The following is a 19,703-nucleotide window of genomic DNA, read 5'->3' as shown; positions in this document are numbered from 1 at the left end:
AGGTGCCCTCCTCAATGTCCATCACCCATTTTCCCCTCCCCTTTGCCCACGCCCCCCCCTCCCACCCCCCATCAACCCTGTTTGTTCTCTGTATTTAAGAGTCTCTTATGGCTTGTCTCCCTATCTGTTTTTATCTTACTTTTCCTTCCCTTCCCCTATGTTCATCTGTTGAGTTTCTCAAATTCCACATATGAGTGAAATCATATGATATGCCTTTCTCTGACTTATTTCACTTAGCATAATACCCTCCAGTTCCATTCATGTTCTTGCAAATGGCAACATTTCATTCTTTTTCTTTTCTTTTTTTTTTTTTAATTTTTTTTTTTTTAACGTTTTTATTTATTTTTTGAGACAGAGAGAGACAGAGCATGAACGGGGGAGGATCACAGAGAGAAGGAGACACAGAATCTGAAACAGGCTCCAGGCTCTGAGCTGTCAGCACAGAGCCCGACGCGGGGCTCGAACCCACGAACCGTGAGATCATGACCTGAGCCGAAGTCGGACGCTTAACCGACTGAGCCACCCAGGCGCCCCATAAATTTCATTCTTTTTCATTGCTGAGTAGTATTCTGTTGTCCATTCATCAGTTGATGAACATTTGGGCTCTTTCCATAATTTAGCTATTGTTGATAGTGCTGCTATAAACATTGGGGTGCATGTGCCCCTATGATTCAGCAGTTTTGTATCCTTCGGATAAATTCCTAGTAGTGCTATTGCTGGGTCATAGGGTAGTTCTACTTTTAATGTTTTGAGGAACCTCCATACTTCACATACTTCACATGTGTGAAGGTTCCAGAGTGGCTGCACCAGTTTGCATTCCCACCAGCGGTGCAAAAGATTTCCCCTTTCTCCACCTCCTCACCAAATTTGTCATTATTTTTTTATTACAGTCATCCTAGTAAGCGTGAAATGCTATATCTGTGTGTGCATGTTTTTTAAAATAGACTTTATTGTTTTGAGCCATTCACAGCAAAATTGAGTAGAAAGTACAGAATTCCCATATTGCTCCTACCTGCCCCCAACCTCCTTGCTGTCAACACCCTACGCCAGAGTGGTAAATTTGTTACAATAGATAAACATATATTGTTTTTACTATTGTTACAGTCAATATGCCTATATAGACACATTATTGCCCAAAGTCCATAGTTTACATTAAAATTAATCTTTTTTTTTTTTTTTAAGCCACAAGATTTATTACTTACAAATCCCAGAGATGAGAGTGAGTGTGCAATAAGCTGGGAGAAGGGCAGTCCTCTGTGCCAGGTGATGAATAAGCAGGAGATAGAGTTGGGTAGAAGCACTTATTACCTTTCAAGTTGTGGGGGCCGAGGTCATAACTTTTCATGGGCTTAACTCTAAGTGGTTATTTTGTGATTTTATTTTATTTGAGCATAGTTGACACATGATGTTACATTAGTTTCACGTGTACAACTTAGTGATTTGTCAAGTTTATAAATTATGCTATGTTCACAAGTGCAAACATCTCTCCCATTACATCGCTAATATATCACTGTCTTCTTTATGTCGTACCTTTTATTCTCACGACTCATTCATTCATTAACTGGAAGCCTGTATCTCTCACATCCCTTCGCCAAATGTTGCTCAATATCCATACTCTCTCCCCTCTGGCAACCGTCAGTTTGTTCTCTGCATTTATAGGGCTGATCTTGATTTTTTTTTTTAACTATTTTATTTTTTTAAAAGGGTTTCTCTCTCTCTTTTTTTTTTTTTTTAAGTTTATTTTTATTTACTTCGACAGAGACCTAGAGAGCAAGCTGGGGAGGGGCAGAGAGAGGGAGACAGAATCCCAAGCAGGTTCTGTGCATCACTGAAGAAAGAGCCCAAGGCGGGGCCCCAACTCACGAACCCATGAGATCACACCCTAAGCCGAAATCAAGAGTTGGACGCTTAACCGACTGAACCTCTCAGGTGCGCCGAATTTCTCCTTTATAAATAATCCTTCCGCTCAATATAAGTTCCAATACCTTCTTTCCACAGCTTCATGGATTGCATTGCCCGCTCCCGGAATGCGTGCCTGCCCCACTGGATGCCGTCGTGGACACCGGTGATACTCATCTTAAAGGCTTCCCCCCCCTCTCCCCCCCCCCCTGCAAACTTTAATCTATATAAACATTCAGGTCATGTCTAAACATTTTTGGGTATATTTTCTAAGACATATTACAATGTTATTTAAAAGTGGCACCCGAGGGTGATGTGTGAAGGTTTGGTCAGAGAAAACAAAACCAGTGGGAGAGACATTAAAGGACCTGTTGCAGGGCATCGGCTTGTGGTTGCGGAGGCTGGTTTGGCAAGTCCAAAGTCTGTAGTGCAGGCAGGAACTCTCAGCCATGAATGGAAGCTGCTGTCCACAGACAGAATTTGGGGGGGGGGGTGGAGTTGCACTTATTTTTATTAAAAATTTTTTTTTTACTGTTTATTTATTATTTATTATTTTTTTTATTTTAATTTTTTTTTAACGTTTTATTTATTTTTGAGACAGAGAGAGACAGAGCATGAACGGGGGAGGGGCAGAGAGAGAGGGAGACACAGAATCCGAAGCAGGAAGCAGGATCCAGGCTCTGAGCCATCGGCACAGAGCCGATGCGGGGCTCGAACCCACAAACCGTGTGAGCCGATGTTGGATGCTTAACGGTCTGAGCCACTCAGGTGCCCCTGGAAGTTTCACTTCTTCTCTAAAGGCTCCCTCCTTTTTTGTTAAAATTAAAAAAAAAAAAATTTTTTTTTAACGTTTTATTTATTTGTGAGACAGAGAGAGATAGAGCATGAACGGGGCAGGGTCAGAGAGAGACGGAGACACAGAATCGGAAGCAGGCTCCAGGCTCTGAGCCATCAGCCCAGAGCCCGACGCGGGGCTCCAACTCACGGACCGTGAGATCGTGACCTGAGCTGAAGTCGGACGCTTAACCGACTGAGCCACCCAGGCGCCCCGATGTTAAAATTTTTAAAAATGTTTTTATTTTTGAGAAGAGAGAGACAGGGCATGAGCGGGGGAGGGGTAGAGAGAAAGAGGAAGACAGAGAATCCGAAACAGGCTCCAGGCTCTGAGCCATCAGCACAGAGCCCGAGAGGAGGGGCTCGAAGGCACAAGCCGTGAGATCATGACCTGAGCTGAAGTTGGACACCCAAATGACTGAGCCACCCAGGCACCCCCTCCAAAGGCCCTTTTACTGATGGAATCAAGCCCATCCAAGTCATCCAGAATAATCTCCCTTTAGGTTGGCGAATTATAGACTTTAATCATATCTACAAAATACTTTTGTAGCAACACAGAGATCCATATTTGATTGAATAACAGACGATGGCCTAGCAGAGGTGACTCATAAAGCTCAACATCACAGGTGAGAATCACCTCTGTGATCACAGAGTATCACTGTTTATTTCATATTCCTATGGAGACAGCATTTGGCTTAAAAGTCAGCGGCTGTATGCAAATCAACCATTTTTTTTTTTTTTAAACAGTGCATGATGCAAAATTAAATGGAAGACCTTGTTATACAAGGCCCACCAAACTTGCAAACACTGCTGCTGCTGTGGGGGTAGGTCTCTACCAGGCACTTTGACTATGCTCCATGAAAAGGTACATAGAGCAAACTCACTCCAAGCATGGCTAGAAAAATTTGGCCCATTCCCTGCCTTGTTCTTAACAAGACATTGAAGACATTTTATTTTTTTTAAGCTTATTTATTTTGAGAGAGAGAGAGAGAGAGAGAGAGAGAGAGAGAGAAAGCACGTGCAAGCGGGGGAGGGGTAGAGAGAGGAAGACAGAGGATCCGAAGTAGGCTCTGTGCTGACTTGAGAGAGCCGGATGTGGGGCTCGAACCCCCTCATCGTGAGATCATGACCTGAGCCGAAGTCGGATGCTTAACCGACTGAGCCACCCAGGCGCCCCAAAGATACTTTAAAAATAGGCTACTGTAGTTCTCAAACTTTTTGGTCTCAGGACCTTCATATGCATCAAAATTACCGAGGACCTTAGTTAGGGCTTTTGTTTCTATGGGTTGTGTCCTTAGTTTGGGCTGCTATAGGTGCACTGAACTCTCTCCAGGGAGCTGCAGACTGTGTACCATTCAGGGAGGGGCGTTTGCCCTTGGAAGCTCATCTGAGGAGCTTCTCCCACCCTGGAAGTGCACGGACTCCAGCTTAGGAGTGGTTGGGCAGGGGTCTGATCAGTACCCTTTTATGTAGCAGTGGATAAACGGCTTTTCTGATACTAAGACATAAGAACAGAACAGATAGGAAAAAAAGGTAGGAACCGTGGAAGGAAGGAAGGAGAGAATTAAAAAGTGGTTTACTTAGTAAAGATCTTCATCTTAATGCTTGAAAGACCAAAACCATTTAAGAGGGAAACTTGCTAATCTTTTGCTGTATGCATAAAGATTGTAAGTAAAAGAATCATCCCTTTAAAAGAACTTATTGCATAAATTAGATGTCTGCAATAGGAAGACAGAAGTGCTATGTATTTATTTGTATCCTATCACGCCGGTAAGCAATCATGTGGGAGCGGGGTGGAAACGGTCACCTGCAGAATAAAAGCAGTAACCTGTTATCAGTTAGAGACTTAAAAAGTGAGAAGCATTGAGGAGTTTTAAGTAAGTACGGCATTCCACAATGATGCTTAACAGTTTATACTAATTGCTGATAAACTTCTGATACAATAAAGTGAGATCAGGCATTGAAGTACATTCTCTTCTTAAACATAGGTTTGCATTTACCAAAGATATCATTTTGTGACAGACAAAGGAAAATCTTTTCAACACAATCAACAGGGAACAATGCTCTCATCTTAATCAATGGACATTTTTTTTAAAGTTTATTTATTTTGAGAGAGAGAGAGAGAGAGAGAGGCAGGCAGAGGGGTAGAGAGAGAGGGAGAGAGAGAAACCCAAGCAGGCCCCATGCTCAGTGCAGAGCCTGATATGGGGCTTGATCCCATGAACTGTGAGACCGCATCCTGAGCCAAGATTGAGTTGGACGTTTAACCGACTGAGCCACCCAGGTGCCCCAGTCAATGGAAATTTTTAAGAAGAATCTGAAAAGATAACTGGCTGTAGCACTCATTTGATTATAGGAAGCTGGGAAACAGAAGGGCATAAGGTGCCTTTGTAGTTCCGAGTACAGAATTAGGGAAGTGGTAAATATAAACTAAATGGTCTTGAAGGAAGATAAACACGGGTAATCTCAGCAGACATACTCTAAATAAATTATTAATAAAGCGACGGGGAACTAGATTTCTAAGGAAACTTGGGCAAAATGTTTTCTCCAGAAGGCACCGGAGGGGTTGTCAGTGATCAGTTTTGTACTGGCATACGAATCACAGATCTGAAAAGACTTCACACGTACAAAATTGGTCCTTGGACAAAACTGTTCCTTGACCAGGCTCTATCTGGGGTGTGGAGCACAAGTAAGAACAGGTTTCCGGGCTTTGGAGAAACAGCCAACGGGCGTTGGAGAAAGACTAAGAAAATACTGAAGGGACGGGTTGAGAGGAAGAAAGAAAAGGTTACTGAACAACTTAATAACAATAGACACCTGTACAAAAGATCATCATACAGATAATGGAGGCTAAATTTTATTTCCAGCTTGCCAGAAAAAGAACCTGCCTACATAGGCGGCAGCACAAAGGATTCAGTTTCAATTTAAAGAAGTCAGTTTTGAGTCACTGATACTAAATAATGGGATAGGGTCCGCAGGATGGTGTGGGACCTTCAAAGACAAGATATGTGTGTCCCTGAAAGGCTGGCTGAAGGGAAGACTTAAGTTCCCGTATTTTCTGTACGTGATACTGCGTGTTCTCTAACTCAGACGCAACACTGCACACCTATCCTGAGATCCGGAGTTCCCCTGGGGTTATCAATTATCCACAAAGCCCTCCTTTAACGAAAGGCTTGTGACTGGTTCATATTCAACCCTTAATGTGATAGCACTCTTGTGGGCTTCACGATGTAACAGAGGTACATGGAGATTCTCATAAATTTTATAAAATATAGTTAATTGATCCCACTTTGAAGAAATTTTATGAAAGATTAGATTATCAGAATAGATAGGTTCAAGATGCATTTCTTGCACTGCACTGTTTTAATGACTTTTCATTTTTATATTGGTATGCTAGTTAAAAATTATGAATTGACATATTACTGGGGGATTTTGTTTAAATTCTAGAAAAATTGAAAGACACTTTTTTTTTTAAAGTAGGCTCCACACCTAATATGGGGTTCAAACTCAAGACCCTAAGATCAAGAGTTGCATGCTCTACTGACTGAACCAGCCAGATGCCCCTGAAAGACACTTTTTATTCAGTTTATTTAAGCCTGAGGTCATTCAGCATAGGTGATTTTTGCATTTCACAAAGTTTATTCTGTAGTTTAATAAACATTAAGAATTCAAGCACGCTAAATCTTTAATATACTAAATCTAATAGATGAGAGAAGATTTAAAAGACATTATGTTCCTTTGTCCACTTGAAAGGGTTGCTTAAGTTGATGACTAATTAATCTTGCATTGTTAAATTCCATTCCTAAATATTTTGATGAGTAGTGTTAGTTTGATAACTATTTGTAAAGTATTTGTGGTTATGTGTTGAATTCTCATGTCAATAGTTTTTAGTCTGTTATTATTAATATGACATGAAAAGGATGAATTCCTAAAAAAACAAATGCAAGAATCATTCTGCTAAAATCACGTGCAAAGAGAAAAGCTGAAGCTGCAATAAACATAGCAAAGCTATCTGGGTTTGAACAAAAGATTATGGAATTAGGCACTGTATGTAACTCTATCTTTTCAGTCCTAACAAGCTCACTTGGATTCATGCTTCCTCAGATCCAAATACGTTTAAGCTCTTTAAGGATTGGTACTACCTCATTTTTTCTCACTGGTTCATTAGTACAGCACCCACTAAAGAACAACTATTGTGAGCACAGTGATAGTTTAGAAAATATAAAATGAAAGAGGATGGAAGCAAAAAAGCCCTTTGCTTGCAGCCAAGAAGACGTGGGGATTAAATATGTATTTCTTTTGAACAACTGTCTGGAAGAATTTCCACAACTGTTTTGAGGAAATAAATGTCTATAAAATATGGAATTCTATAGTATAAACAATTTTGACATCTTTTGTTGAGAGACCAAAACAAAAAACATAGTGTATGTTCTGCGGCTCGGAAATTAATAAATCCCCAAGTTTCAATTTCCACTAAAATATTTATTTAATTAATGATATCTTACAGAAATAAATAAGAACGGTTTTTTTTTTCTAATACAGATAGGTATATTTATATATATATATTTTTTCTTTTTTTACAAAATTGAAGCATATCAAATTGTTTTCCCTAAAACTTTAGCTCAAAAAGGAATACTAGGAAACAAACAGAAATACTGAAACATGCTCATCATTAAATTACAACCATGGGCCTTCTGAATCTCAGTATGACACAGGATTTACAGAAAGACCATGAGATTTGGAGTAGGGGACCTGGGTTCCACTGCTTCCTTGCTACGTGTCACAAGCATGGCTCTCTGTATTTCTGAACCTTGGTTCTCCAACTTCAAAACAGGAATGATAATAGTTACATCAACTTCACAGGATTATTGGGCAAATTAAAGCTGAATGTGAATGTATAGGAAAGCTCTTTGTAATATGTAAAGAGCTACAAAAATAATAGTTTTGTTTAATTTCATATAAAAGAATTGATGCATATCTTCCTTCAACTGAGGAATAAGCACCAAAAACATGTGTGTGTTTTCTTCAGTTGAATTATGTCACCCTATAAACCTAGAATAAGAAAATGCACCTTAACTAAGCACCAAAGCTTCTTGGACAAATATGATATAAGGGATATTTCTATTACAGTTTTCTGGGCAGCTGAGTAGGAGCTAATGAGTCCTGAGGGTCATTTAAAACTCTGAAGGCTCAAAGAAAACAAAACAAGAACCTCTGTATTACATCAAATGGCTAGGATAAAACAAGCTACTCCTTCTTTAGTGACTTCAAAGTCCATTAATTCTTCACAGAAGAAGAAACACTCAGTTGTTATCAGTTGCAATTATTTGCTTATGTAAATATGACATTCTCTTGTTCCAAAGATCAAATACTAGTCCTTGAGAGAAGTCCTAGTGAAATAAAATAACAAATTATCACAAAGTTAGATACCAGTGGTTAAAAGTCTAGTTTCCCAAGAACACGGGAAAGGAAAAGAACCCAAAACATCAGTGTAATAATGATAAAAAACAAAACAAAAAAAACTAAAAAACCCCCACAAAACCCTGCCATAATTTCCATGTTATAATGATTAAGAACTAAAATTATAAAACTTGCAATATTTACAGACACATCGATCTTAAAACAAGTAAAAACTTAACGATAAGACAAATTAAAAGTAGAGAAAGCAGTTTAGATCATTTTACGGTAAATATGAATATACTTAAAATGCTAAAGTTCACTGCTTACGCTGACACTACCTAACACATCATAGAAATAAGAAGTGTTCAATGTTTCAATTGTTAGTAGCAACACACAGAGAAAGGAATTACTTGCCTAATATTAACTTATTGTTAGGAGTTGTATTACTGTAAAGTTACTATGCATGGAGTTACAGTCTAAAACTACTCAAATAACTAGGAGGTAATATAATTCACCATGTACTTTAAATACTACTAGCAAGATATTGGTGAATCATGTGCTAAAGATACCGAAGGCCCTTCCAAAACTGAGATTTATGTGGGTCAGATATACTAGGTCATATAAAACCAGATCAGTTTACTTTTTTCCCTTCCTCCAACTCTTTTTAAGATTGATCCTATCAAAAAAAAAAAAAAAAAAGAGTACACGTTACCTCTCTTAATTCCCTTGCCTTATCAGATACAGATATTCTTTGGGGCAAAAAATAAATGTTTTATTAGGAGTGTAAAATTAAAAATCTTTATAGATCTTTTGGAAACAAGATATTGGAAAGGACTCAGTAACTACTAGGACACTGTACAACTAAAAAAAAGAAAGAAATTCATTCAATGAAGAACAGTGTATTTACTGACATCTACTGGAGTTTTTACTTAAAACTTTGCTCTATAAGCTATGAAAAAATTTAAATACATTAAAGTCTGTGGATTGAATCAAGTGTACTTCATTCAAGTTCTTCAGTTTCTTTGGTAAACAGGTCTGCCAGATCAGCCAAGGTTAAGACAGAGGCCTCTGGATGCTTCACCGATGAGTTCGTGTGACTGCAGGATTTTCCAAGTGAGCAGAGTCAGAAAGAAACCAAGGAATAAATGATTATATTTGCCTTATATTTTGCTCTAGTCCTGTAATAATCTAAGACATTATGAGATAAGAATATAATATCCTTATAATGTAAAACCGTATTTGTTGATAAGTGTTTGTAAGTCCAGAAACTCTGAGTAGAAGGTTGGTGACAGGATCATTATTACTTCTTGTCAAAATTCGGGAAGACTTCCATACAGTATTTTCAGGCTTTGTTATAAAATGTCTTTTCTCTCCATGATTAATAAAACAAAGAAATAAAACCCATGCCAACAGCTACGAAGGCTCTCACCTTACAATTTACCTTCTTACTATCAAAAGTTAGTGTATTTCAAGAGAATTTCAACAGCTCTTCTAACTGGTATGTCATTTAAGTGGCTTAACTATAATCACTGAATTCTGTTCCACATGGAAACATGAACAAAAAGCCTTCATGTCTGATGCAAACAGCTTTCATGGCAGAATCTTCCCTTCCCATTAAACCACAGATGGAAGGAAACTTCTGGTTTCAAATGGTTTCTTTGCTATGCACACTACCTCTGTAGAGACATCCCTTCTAGGGCAATTATTCTTTTGTATCTTCCAACCATACCTATTTCATAAGGATGTAGTAAGCCACTGGTTTGTATTTTCAAAATGAGTTTATAGGAAATTATAGAATCAATATTAGAAAGTTTTATAATTCTAAAGTTAAGTTTTTAAAATTAAGGCTACCCGGGTCTCTCTGTTTCCGTTGTGCCTTTGGAACTAATCTCCCAATTCCCAGCTGAGTTTTAAGTCCAGATCTTCCTGTGTGTATGTAACTAAGATGTGTGATGTATAAAGAAACACTGTAAGTTTCCTTTCACAGATACCAGACTAAGGCTGTCAGGTGGGGCATAAAGATAGATTTCCTTAAAAAGTAATCCAATACGGCAAAGAAAAGTAGGACGTTTAAATATTTTTATACATTACAATCCCTATTAACAAATTAAATCAAATATAGGATGCCAGAGCATTAACTGGGACATTTTACACGGGGTAAAATGTCCCATCTTGCTTTTAAAAAGTATTTGCACTTAATATTTTTTGGTTGACTAGGTGGTCATCTAAGTGAAGAAGTCCCAAACACTCACAGGACATCATGTAAACAGGAAATGCCCAGGGGCTTGGATAAAGCGTTACCTACCTCTTCTCAGCAGTTTTCAGCATGGCTTGCATTCTTTCTTCTATTGTTGCCTTAATTAAGAATCTGTGTACAATAGTAGGTCTAGAAGGTACATAACAATGATACATTCAAAAACATCTTAAAACTAATTAGGACAAACATGATTTCACATATTATATGCTACATTCATCAGTCACTTAGTGCCACCTGGCAGGTACTCATCAGTGTGCTGGGGGGGGGGGGTGGCGGTCAGTGGTGAATAAAACAAACTAGCCTTAATGAACTGACATTCGAACAAGGGGAGACACACAATAAACACATAAATCAGATGGTACAGATAATGACACAAGGCAGCTGAGACATATGAGTTAAAATATGACCGATGGGAAGGAGGCCACTCAGCAAAGGAGAAGCAGGAAGAGCATCCAAACAGAAGAAACAATAAGTAAATGCAAGCTCTTGAAACACGCTTGAAACAAGCCTAAAACGTCTGAAGGGCACAAAGAAGGCTGGCGTGGCGGAAGGGTACTGTAATGTCGGGGTAGAGAGTGGAAGTGAGATTGCAGAGGTAGGCAGGGACCAGATCGTGTAGGGTCTGGAGGGACATGGCAGGAATCTGGATTTTTATTGTGGTTATGGGGGGAAGCCATCCATGGGTTTTAGGCGTGATTTCATTTGCACTCGCTTATACTTTAGACATCTCTTTGGCTCCTGCATGGGGGATGAACTATTAGGTAGCAAAAGTTAAGGAGTTCTGTAAGAGTCCAGGTAAGGGGTGGGCTGTACGCTGGTTGGGTCAGTGGCAACAGTACATAGCAGAAGATTTGGAGTATCTGGCAAGACAGAGCTGGCAGATAGAGCTGGCAAGACTTCAGTGATGGTGTGGACAAAGAAACAAATCTGGAAGAGTCCTAGACCTCTGGTCTGAGAAACTACACATGAGAGAGGCAGACTATAAGATGGGGAGGGCTTGGGGTGGGTGGGAGCGCAGCCTATGGGAAACTGGAGTTTTCCATAAGCTAGGTATCCAAGGGGAGGTGGAGTCCAGATATGTGTGAAGTGGCAGAACTGGGTGTGTGGGTCTGAGACGGGAGCTGAAGGGGCATGTCTGGACCGGGGACATGCGTCTGAGAGTCATCAGCACTTAAGTGCTACTTAGAGCTCTACGACTGGATGAACTCATTTAGGAAGCATAGATGAGAAAAAAAGAGCCCTCAGGGACCACTGGCAAGAAGTAGGTCATTAATAGCATTTTGAAACCTTATTTTGGTGGCACGGTGAGGACCAAAATCCCACCAGAAAGGCCGAGAGCGGAGGGGTAAGGAAGTGGATGGAGGTGGAATGCAGGGGAGTGTTTCTACAGATGGGTGATACTAAGACATATTTATGTGGTCATGTGTTACAAGAGGAATGCCCTTGAGAGAGTAGGAGAACGGATGGCACCCACGACAGGTGGAAAGGCTGGCTTTTGAAAGAAAAGGGATACTCCTCTGGCTGTGACAGAAGGGAGGGAACATACCGTGCCTTCCTGCTTTTTGCTACTGAGGAAACATCCCAATGCCCACCTACGACCAATGCTGCACTTGAGCGTTGTTTTACACTCTCTCCTCTCTTGCTTTACTAGTTGTTTCTGTCTTTAATGAACCATTCCTTTATTTCTCCCATATGAAAGGAAAAACAACAACAACAAAAAACCCCTCTTGATCTCATACTCTTCCTTTTCTCTGCTCTTTGCAGCAAAACTGCTCAAAATACGAGTCCTACCAGGGTGCCTGGGTGGCTCAGTCGGTTAAGCTTCCAACTTCAGCTCAGGTCATAATCTCGAGGTTTGTGAGTTCGAGCCCGCGTCAGGCTCTGTGCTGACAGCTCAGAGCCTGGAGCCTGCTTCAGATTCTGTGTCTCCCTCTCTCTCTGTCCCTCCCATGCTCATGCTCTGTCTCTCTCTGTTTCTCTAATAAATAAACGTTGCTGCAAGTCCTACCAGCAATGCAGAGGCAGCTGTGTGCTGTGCTTACAAGCACGGACTGGGGAGGCAGAGCAGCTGTTTGAAACCCGCCACCACTTTTGCTAGCTATGTGATCTTGGACAAGTGACTTAACCCCTCTGTGTTAGATAAGTGTTTGTTCATAAATAAATAAAACCCTATTCTCTCTTACACTCAAATCAGACCATCTCCTCCCCTACCGGCTCTCTGACTTCATCTCCTACTTCTCTCCTCTTTGCTTATTCTACTTTTTAGCAACCCTGGCTCCTCGCTATTCCTCAAATGTACCCAGCACACCTCTGACTTAGGGTCTTTGCACTGAGTGTGCTTTCTACGTGAATATTACTCTCCATGACACCTGCATGACTTTCACATCTCTTTCAACTCTTTGTTCAGATGTTAACTTCTCCATAAAAATATTGCATGCCATCCTGCCCAGCCAATGCCCCCTTAATCCTCCTTACCCTGCTTTACTTTTCCAGCTCCTAACTTAGTAGATGTTTTACTTCTGCTTATTGTTTACCATCTCTCTACCGGCTGTCTTATAACTAGAATTTAAGTTCCACAAGGGCATCTCAAATACTTAGAACAGTGCCTGGCACACAGAAGGTGCTCAATGACAATTTGCTGAAGGAGGTATGTGGGTACCGATGCAGGCAGACTGCTCAGGTTGGTGATGGAAAGATGAGATGCTTCAAATCTGAGGTATCTGTTTTGCACATGTGAGGCAAGGCTGCCATCAGTGGGGAGCAGGAAGATACAGAAGACTTTTAAGACCATCTCTTCAGAAAGTGGAAAAATCTATTTACTAGGGAAGCATAGTAAGATGAGTCAAGTAGTGTTGAACAGTCTTTTTAGACTGTGGTCTTACATATGAGCTGCGTCTAGTCTATGCCTTGGAAAACACTGAAAACACAAGAAGTCAATGTTTAAAAGTGTAAGAAAAAACAAACCAAAAAAACAACATAATAAGACATAACTGCATTTTAAATGATACTCAACAGGGCTTAGAATAAGCATGCATTTATCAGTTATGTTACCTTGCCATATTTTACTAAGGGTTTATTTGATGAACATGTCTCTTGCCTGCTAAAAGTTAAAAGCCCTCATTTGCTCTCTTGGCTATTGCTTACAAGGCCCTTCAGTGTTTTGAGTAGGGCACATAAGATCAGATCCCCTGCCACTCCTCTCCGCAGGCTCTATACTCCAGCAATCCCAAACTCCTTCCAGTTCCTAGGAATATCATGGCGTTTATCTGCTCTGTGTTCCTGCACATGCAACTCTCTTTGGTTGTGAGATCAGCCTTTTCTAGCCCAACGTTGAAATAATTATTTCTTCAAGACTCAACCCAATGAAGCCTTCTGTGACTTTCTAGGCACAGCCGATCAGCCCCTTTTGTTACACGGTACTTCTAATGTATTTTTGCACACTCTACTGCAGTATGTCGAATCTTCTGTTTCTGGTACTACACAGTGATTTCCTTGGGGGAGTAGGTTATGTCTTACTCAGTTTGAGTCTTCAGTATCTAGAATAATGCATGACATATAGTTGCTGCTCAATCAACATTTATTTAATGAGTACTCAGTATGGATTTTTTCTAAATATTCAAGGCATCTAATATCTAGGAGGTAATACATCTAAGAGGTCTTATGAAGGATAGTTTTCTATTCTAATATTTGAATAAAAGTAGTAGATATTACATAGTATTCACTATTAGGTTTGCTTTGGGTCTAAACTAAATATAATTATTTCTCAGAGTGGACCTATGGGACTGTCTTTCCCTAAGGGGAAGAATTAAAAAAAAAAAAAAATTTTGTTTTTAACATTTATTCATTTTTGAGACAGAGAGAGACAGAGCATGAACGGGGGAAGGTCAGAGAGAGAGGGAGACACAGAATCTGAAACAGGCTCCAGGATCTGAACTGTCAGGACAGAGACCGACGCGGGGCTCGAACTCACAGACCACGAGATCATGACCTGAGCCGAAGTGGGACGCCCAACCGACTGAGCCACCCAGGCGCCCCCTTAAGGGGAAGAATTTAAAAAGGGGTCATGAATGAGATCTGCCTTCTTTTAAATACAGGCTACTTTAGACAATCAAAAATCAATTCTTCTCAAAGTCACAACGGATATCTTCAACTCTGCAGCTGTCTTAAATATTTTAAGAAACTGTTTTGGTAAAGTGATCAGGGTAGAGTTTGAAGACAAAAATCTGGGAGAATTTGGGATTTGCTCGAGTAGGGAGGGCTGGAAATCGCAAGACGTCTGTTGGTCATATAATGATACTTGGAAAATTTAATACATAAGGAAATAATTAATGAATAGGTTTAATGAACATAAATGAAGAGCTTAAACACTGATTTGTATCTTAAAAACTCGAAGCAAAAGTAAGTGATGTTAATTTTAGTCCTTACTTGGTCTGTCCAATTCGGTGTACCCTCCCAATGGCCTGAAGCTCGTGGGCAGGGTTCAAAATGGGCTCCACCAAGAGAACATGAGTTGCTTCAATGATAGTTAATCCGTTAGAACCTGTGTGCAGGGGCAGCAGCAAAATATTGATTTGGGGATCATGTTTAAATGCTGAGAGGTTCTCCTAAAAAAAGAAAGGTACATTTAAATTTTAGCTGCATCAGTTAAAAATAAGAGCGGTATATTATAGCTCATATTAAAGAAGACTAGTGGTATCCAGGTCATTGTGAAATGTCATAATTAAGACAAGTAAATGTAAAATTATTAATTTTAGAAAATGTAAACTTGTTGTTTGACTTCATGAGGAAAAGTATCACATAAGCCCTCTTGTTCACTGCGATACGGTGGAGGCAAAAGATACATGTATGTGATGGATACAGATTAAACTACATGAGCTTCCAGGAAAGAGAGAGAGAAGGAATGTGTTAAGAGTGAGGATGAGGTCAGAGGTATGAAATCTGCTACATTTTCACTTGGTCTTTTTGTTTTTTGACTCTCAGGGTGTGTGCCTGTCATGCTGAGTGTCATGTAAGGTACTTGGGCCATATAGTTTGCCTGATGCAGTGTCTTGAGAAGTTAATCCTGGTACGATGGCCCTGTCCATTCAAAAGGTGAATCACAGGCTGTCTCCTCTATTAAAGCCAACACCCTCAAGTCAGAAGATCTTAAAAAAGAAAAAAATGATCTTGCTATAGGTATAACTGAACAGATAGAAAATTAATTAGTTTCTCCACTTTGCTTTTGAATGTTAATTTTATAATCAATAACTCAAACCCTTACAGAAGACAATAAATGGAAGTAACCTAGTTCGCAGCAGTTTAAATTTGCAACTAAATCCCCACCTCCCCAAACGCAAGTAAAATCTTCCTGACATACCTGAAATGTCTTAACACGGCTGATCTGAGCAAATTCCATGTTGTTGTCAGTGAGGGCTTTTGAAATAATATCTAATACGTCTTGCCACTAGAACGCATAAAACAATAAGAAAACAAATATTTACACATTGCTTTCACATAAAAAGGAGTTGAAAAGGGACTAAATGAAAATAACTTTTGTACCTCAGAATTCAGAAAAAAAAATCTTCAAATGTAGTACAATCAATAGTATTTAGTTCTATCAAAATGGTAGCGTTTTTGGTTGTTTGTTTGTTTGTTTGAGATCAAATGCTGGTTAAAGACAGGGTAAAAAACATGACTGTCTTTGGGAAATGAAGTTAAGATAAAGAGAAATAATATCAAATAAATAATGGAGTGCTTAACGGATGTAGTTGCTTACCTTTTAGAAATGAAAACTAGAATTTTTACTCATGATATATTTTTTTTAATGAGCAGCAGGCAAAAATTTAATTATTAGAATATAAGAACAGAAAGGAAGAATAGTATGAATGCTCTTTTTACAGAGAGGGGACATTCAAAAGTGAACGCCCCTTTACTCAATATTTTATTCAGCAGATTTTTTCTTAAACAACCAATTTCATTTGTGAAATGAGACTTTCAAGGTTATAGGTTCTCATTTTTAACATATTAATACCAGAATATCCCCATAAGCCACAAACAGGACGTGTAGCTGTAGAAATTGCCTTGTGAAGCATCACCAAATTCTTCTAAAAATAATTCTATCCTATGGACATGGGAAAATAAAACATGAACATGGAAAATCTAACAGTAATTCTAAATCTCTACTATATGAGGGTAAACACTAAACATGAACTCTCAGATATAAGCTGATTAGAGCCAGAAAGCCAGTGTGAGCCAAGACCAAGGAAGAACATGGTTGACTGTACCGTTGAGAAGACCAGTGCTTTAGCGCCCGGGTCTCTGAGCTGGATTCTCATCAGAGTTCTGACCACAGCTTCCACTTTGGTAGAATGGCTGCCCTTTGAACACAAAGAAGAAAACACGTCACTGCCAAATTAAGTCTAGTTTATAATGGAAAGGAAAACCAATATAAGACACTTTTTTTTTTTTAATTTATTTTTGGGACAGAGAGAGACAGAGCATGAACGGGGGAGGGGCAGAGAGAGAGGGAGACACAGAATCGGAAACAGGCTCCAGGCTCCGAGCCATCAGCCCAGAGCCTGACGCGGGGCTCGAACTCACGGAGCGCGAGATCGTGACCTGGCTGAAGTCGGACGCTTAACCGACTGCGCCACCCAGGCGCCCCTATAAGACACTTTTATTACCAAAACTACAGGTGCATCAAAACAAACTATCAGGTACATATGTGTCTACTCTTCTTTATTCTATATTTGCTGGAAGTTTTCTTTAGCCTCAAATTGTAGAAGTTATAGAATTTACACCCAGGGAAAATTCGAATATGAAACACACCAGGAAGTTATAAGTGATACGATCCTAAAGAGAAGATTCTTAGGTTAAAGTCGTTAGGTTTTGTAGTTGCAAGATTTTGTTATTTTAGATAAGCAGAATTGATATAGAAAACACTCTATATTTACATGGATATAAGGTATATATATATATAAATATACATATTTAAATATATACTTTATGTAAATATACATATTTATACAGATATTACAGCATTAGAAATGTTAAGAATACAATGAATCAAATTCCAATGCAAGCAAACTGCGAAGAATCCTTTCTTGCAAGGGAATTACAAAGGACAGGGACAGAGGTACAAATGACAGCCACCTGGACAGCAGATTTCCACAAAGCTAGATAAACACTCAACAAGTGGTTTTTGCATCTTCTGGAACCATTTCCATCATAAAAGTATAAAAATGCAAAAATAAAAATGGGGAAATAACAAAATGAGGAAATGAGCCAGTGTTTTTATGGCCTTCATAGAGAAACTTCCTCCTGGAATGCTCTGGGAGATGGCATGACATGAAGAAATTAAGGGCACGGGATTCTGAACGTGGTAAATCTAAATTCAACAGCCAGTTCTGCATCTCGCTAGTTATACAGACTACCCTTTCTGAGCCATAGTTTCATCATCTGTCAAGCAGGAATAATTTTACCTATTTCCAAAGATTGCTGTGATGGTTACATGAGAAAATACATGTATAACATTGAACTCAAACCTGGCAAAGAGCACTCAATACCTTATTATCTTTCTAAGACATTACATATGAGCACTATAATGACACAGATAATCCCATAAGGGCGCAGAGCTAACCAAAAAGAGTAAACCGACTCCACTCACCGCTTTTACACAGAGACACTCAAAGGTAAAATATATGAACAGATCAAGAAAGAAAGGCATAGCATTTTTAAGTCAGCAAGACAGAATTAGAGAAGTTTTAAAATTCTAGTATTAAAATCCCAAGTCTACATATGCAGATTTTCAATTATACTTAAAAGTTTGCAGATTGTCAATTATACTCGAAGGGTTAAAAAATAGAAGGGATCTGTTTCAGTCTAAAAACTGTCTTAAACAAGAGCAAAATTATCTCAAATATGAGAAAACAGGAAATCAGCATAAAGTGAGTGTTTAACGAGCTTAGACAGAAAAATCCATATCCTGGCAAGGTCTCGTGTTCAAAAATATTTTCAAGTGAAATATCATGATAACTATGAAACCTTCCATCTATTAAGCTGCTTTTTATGAAAAGTTCAAAAGAAAACATAATAATTTTCTATAAGCAACATTCTAAACCGGAGTGCTAACTCTCTGAAGGAAAAGACCAGAACATTCGCTTTGATCAAAGTTTGGCCAGTTCGGTGGTAGCTCTCAATGAGCCCTTGCAAACGTCACAGCTTGGAACCATTTGGTCCTAGTCCAGTTACTTCCACTATTAAAGAAGAATAATAAGGAAGTCTAAGAAATCCAAAACTCTGCTTGGCAAAAAGCTACATGGGAAGTGAGACTACCTTAATACCCTTTCCTTCCAGATGGATAGAAAGTGGCTACTGAGAATGAGAACAATAGAGGAAGAAGTGGGTGGCCCACATATATTGGCAGGTTTTGGTTTGAGCATGCAGGTCCTGCATAATGAAAAAAACCCAAATCCAATAAATGCAAAATCCTTATGTGAGGCCAATATGTTAAGGTAATTTCTGTCAAGATGAAAGATTCATGTTTTAGACTACTTGAAGACATTGATCATAAATGGTCACTGAAAATGTTGCCTCAAGTCACGAGAGGATATGTTGAGTTTATTTCAATAACAATTCCTAATTTGTTGCTAAATGAAAAGAAAATACTATGAACAATGAAGGATTACTGAGCTAAAAAGTTAACAGAGAAACGCAATAAACTGTAGGAGAAAAACTGAATAGAAGTTAGATAAGGATCTGGTTTCTACCTTACCTACTAGATTTATCACAGGCACATTTTAGATAATTTAGACTTAGGCATTTTAGAAGCCTACATAAAAATGCATACATACTCCAAAATATTTGTATATATGTCTTATAAAATGGCATTTTCACTTAACATTGTATCTTAGCAATCTATTCACGTAGGACCTTTATATTTACCTGACCTCAATGGCTGCACAATATTTAGGGTACAACAATTTATTAAACATTTGCTTATCAGTATACATTTAGGGTTCTTGTTCAGTACACATTAGGCTTCACATTTAATGCATTCTTTCTGGCTATTATAAACAGTACTTTAATGATCCTTGTGCTTACAGCTTTGGGTACATGTGCGAGTACTTTGTTGGATAGGCATTTCAAAGCAGAATTAATTGTTGGTCAGAGGCTCAAAGAACTTTAATTAGATACTTGGATTTCGGTAGATTTTGGTATATCAAATTGACCTCTAAAAATGCTGGAAGTTTTAACAACCAACAGTTAAAAATACTTCCTTCTTTGCATGCTTGTTAAAATTTAATTTTTTGCCAGTCTGATAGGTGAGATGAGG

The 19,703-nt window shown here is 38.9% G+C and overlaps 1 protein-coding gene across 3 annotated transcripts in view; it reads right to left on the bottom strand.

Moving 5' to 3' along the window:
* Positions 1 to 7,194: 7,194 nt before the first annotated feature.
* Positions 7,195 to 19,703, bottom strand: part of SHPRH (SNF2 histone linker PHD RING helicase) — a 95,009-nt gene continuing 82,500 nt past the window's right edge. For all 3 annotated transcript variants that reach the window (XM_019425039.2, XM_019425041.2, XM_053904403.1), the window contains 6 exons: positions 16,654 to 16,746; positions 15,747 to 15,833; positions 14,816 to 14,994; positions 10,439 to 10,519; positions 9,103 to 9,230; positions 7,195 to 8,123 (listed from right to left, as the gene is read on the bottom strand). In XM_019425039.2, the coding sequence (XP_019280584.1) occupies positions 9,134 to 9,230; positions 10,439 to 10,519; positions 14,816 to 14,994; positions 15,747 to 15,833; positions 16,654 to 16,746 (537 nt within the window). In that variant the 3' untranslated portion in view covers positions 7,195 to 8,123; positions 9,103 to 9,133. The remainder of the gene's footprint in view (positions 8,124 to 9,102; positions 9,231 to 10,438; positions 10,520 to 14,815; positions 14,995 to 15,746; positions 15,834 to 16,653; positions 16,747 to 19,703) is intronic.

Source organism: Panthera pardus, unplaced genomic scaffold (assembly GCF_024362965.1).
Source record: "Panthera pardus isolate Hobbes unplaced genomic scaffold, ASM2436296v1 HiC_scaffold_17, whole genome shotgun sequence".
In the NCBI taxonomy this organism is placed as follows: Eukaryota; Metazoa; Chordata; class Mammalia; order Carnivora; family Felidae; genus Panthera; species Panthera pardus.
Note: the sequence above shows the minus strand (reverse complement) of the source record. Positions and strands in the feature narration are given on the sequence as shown.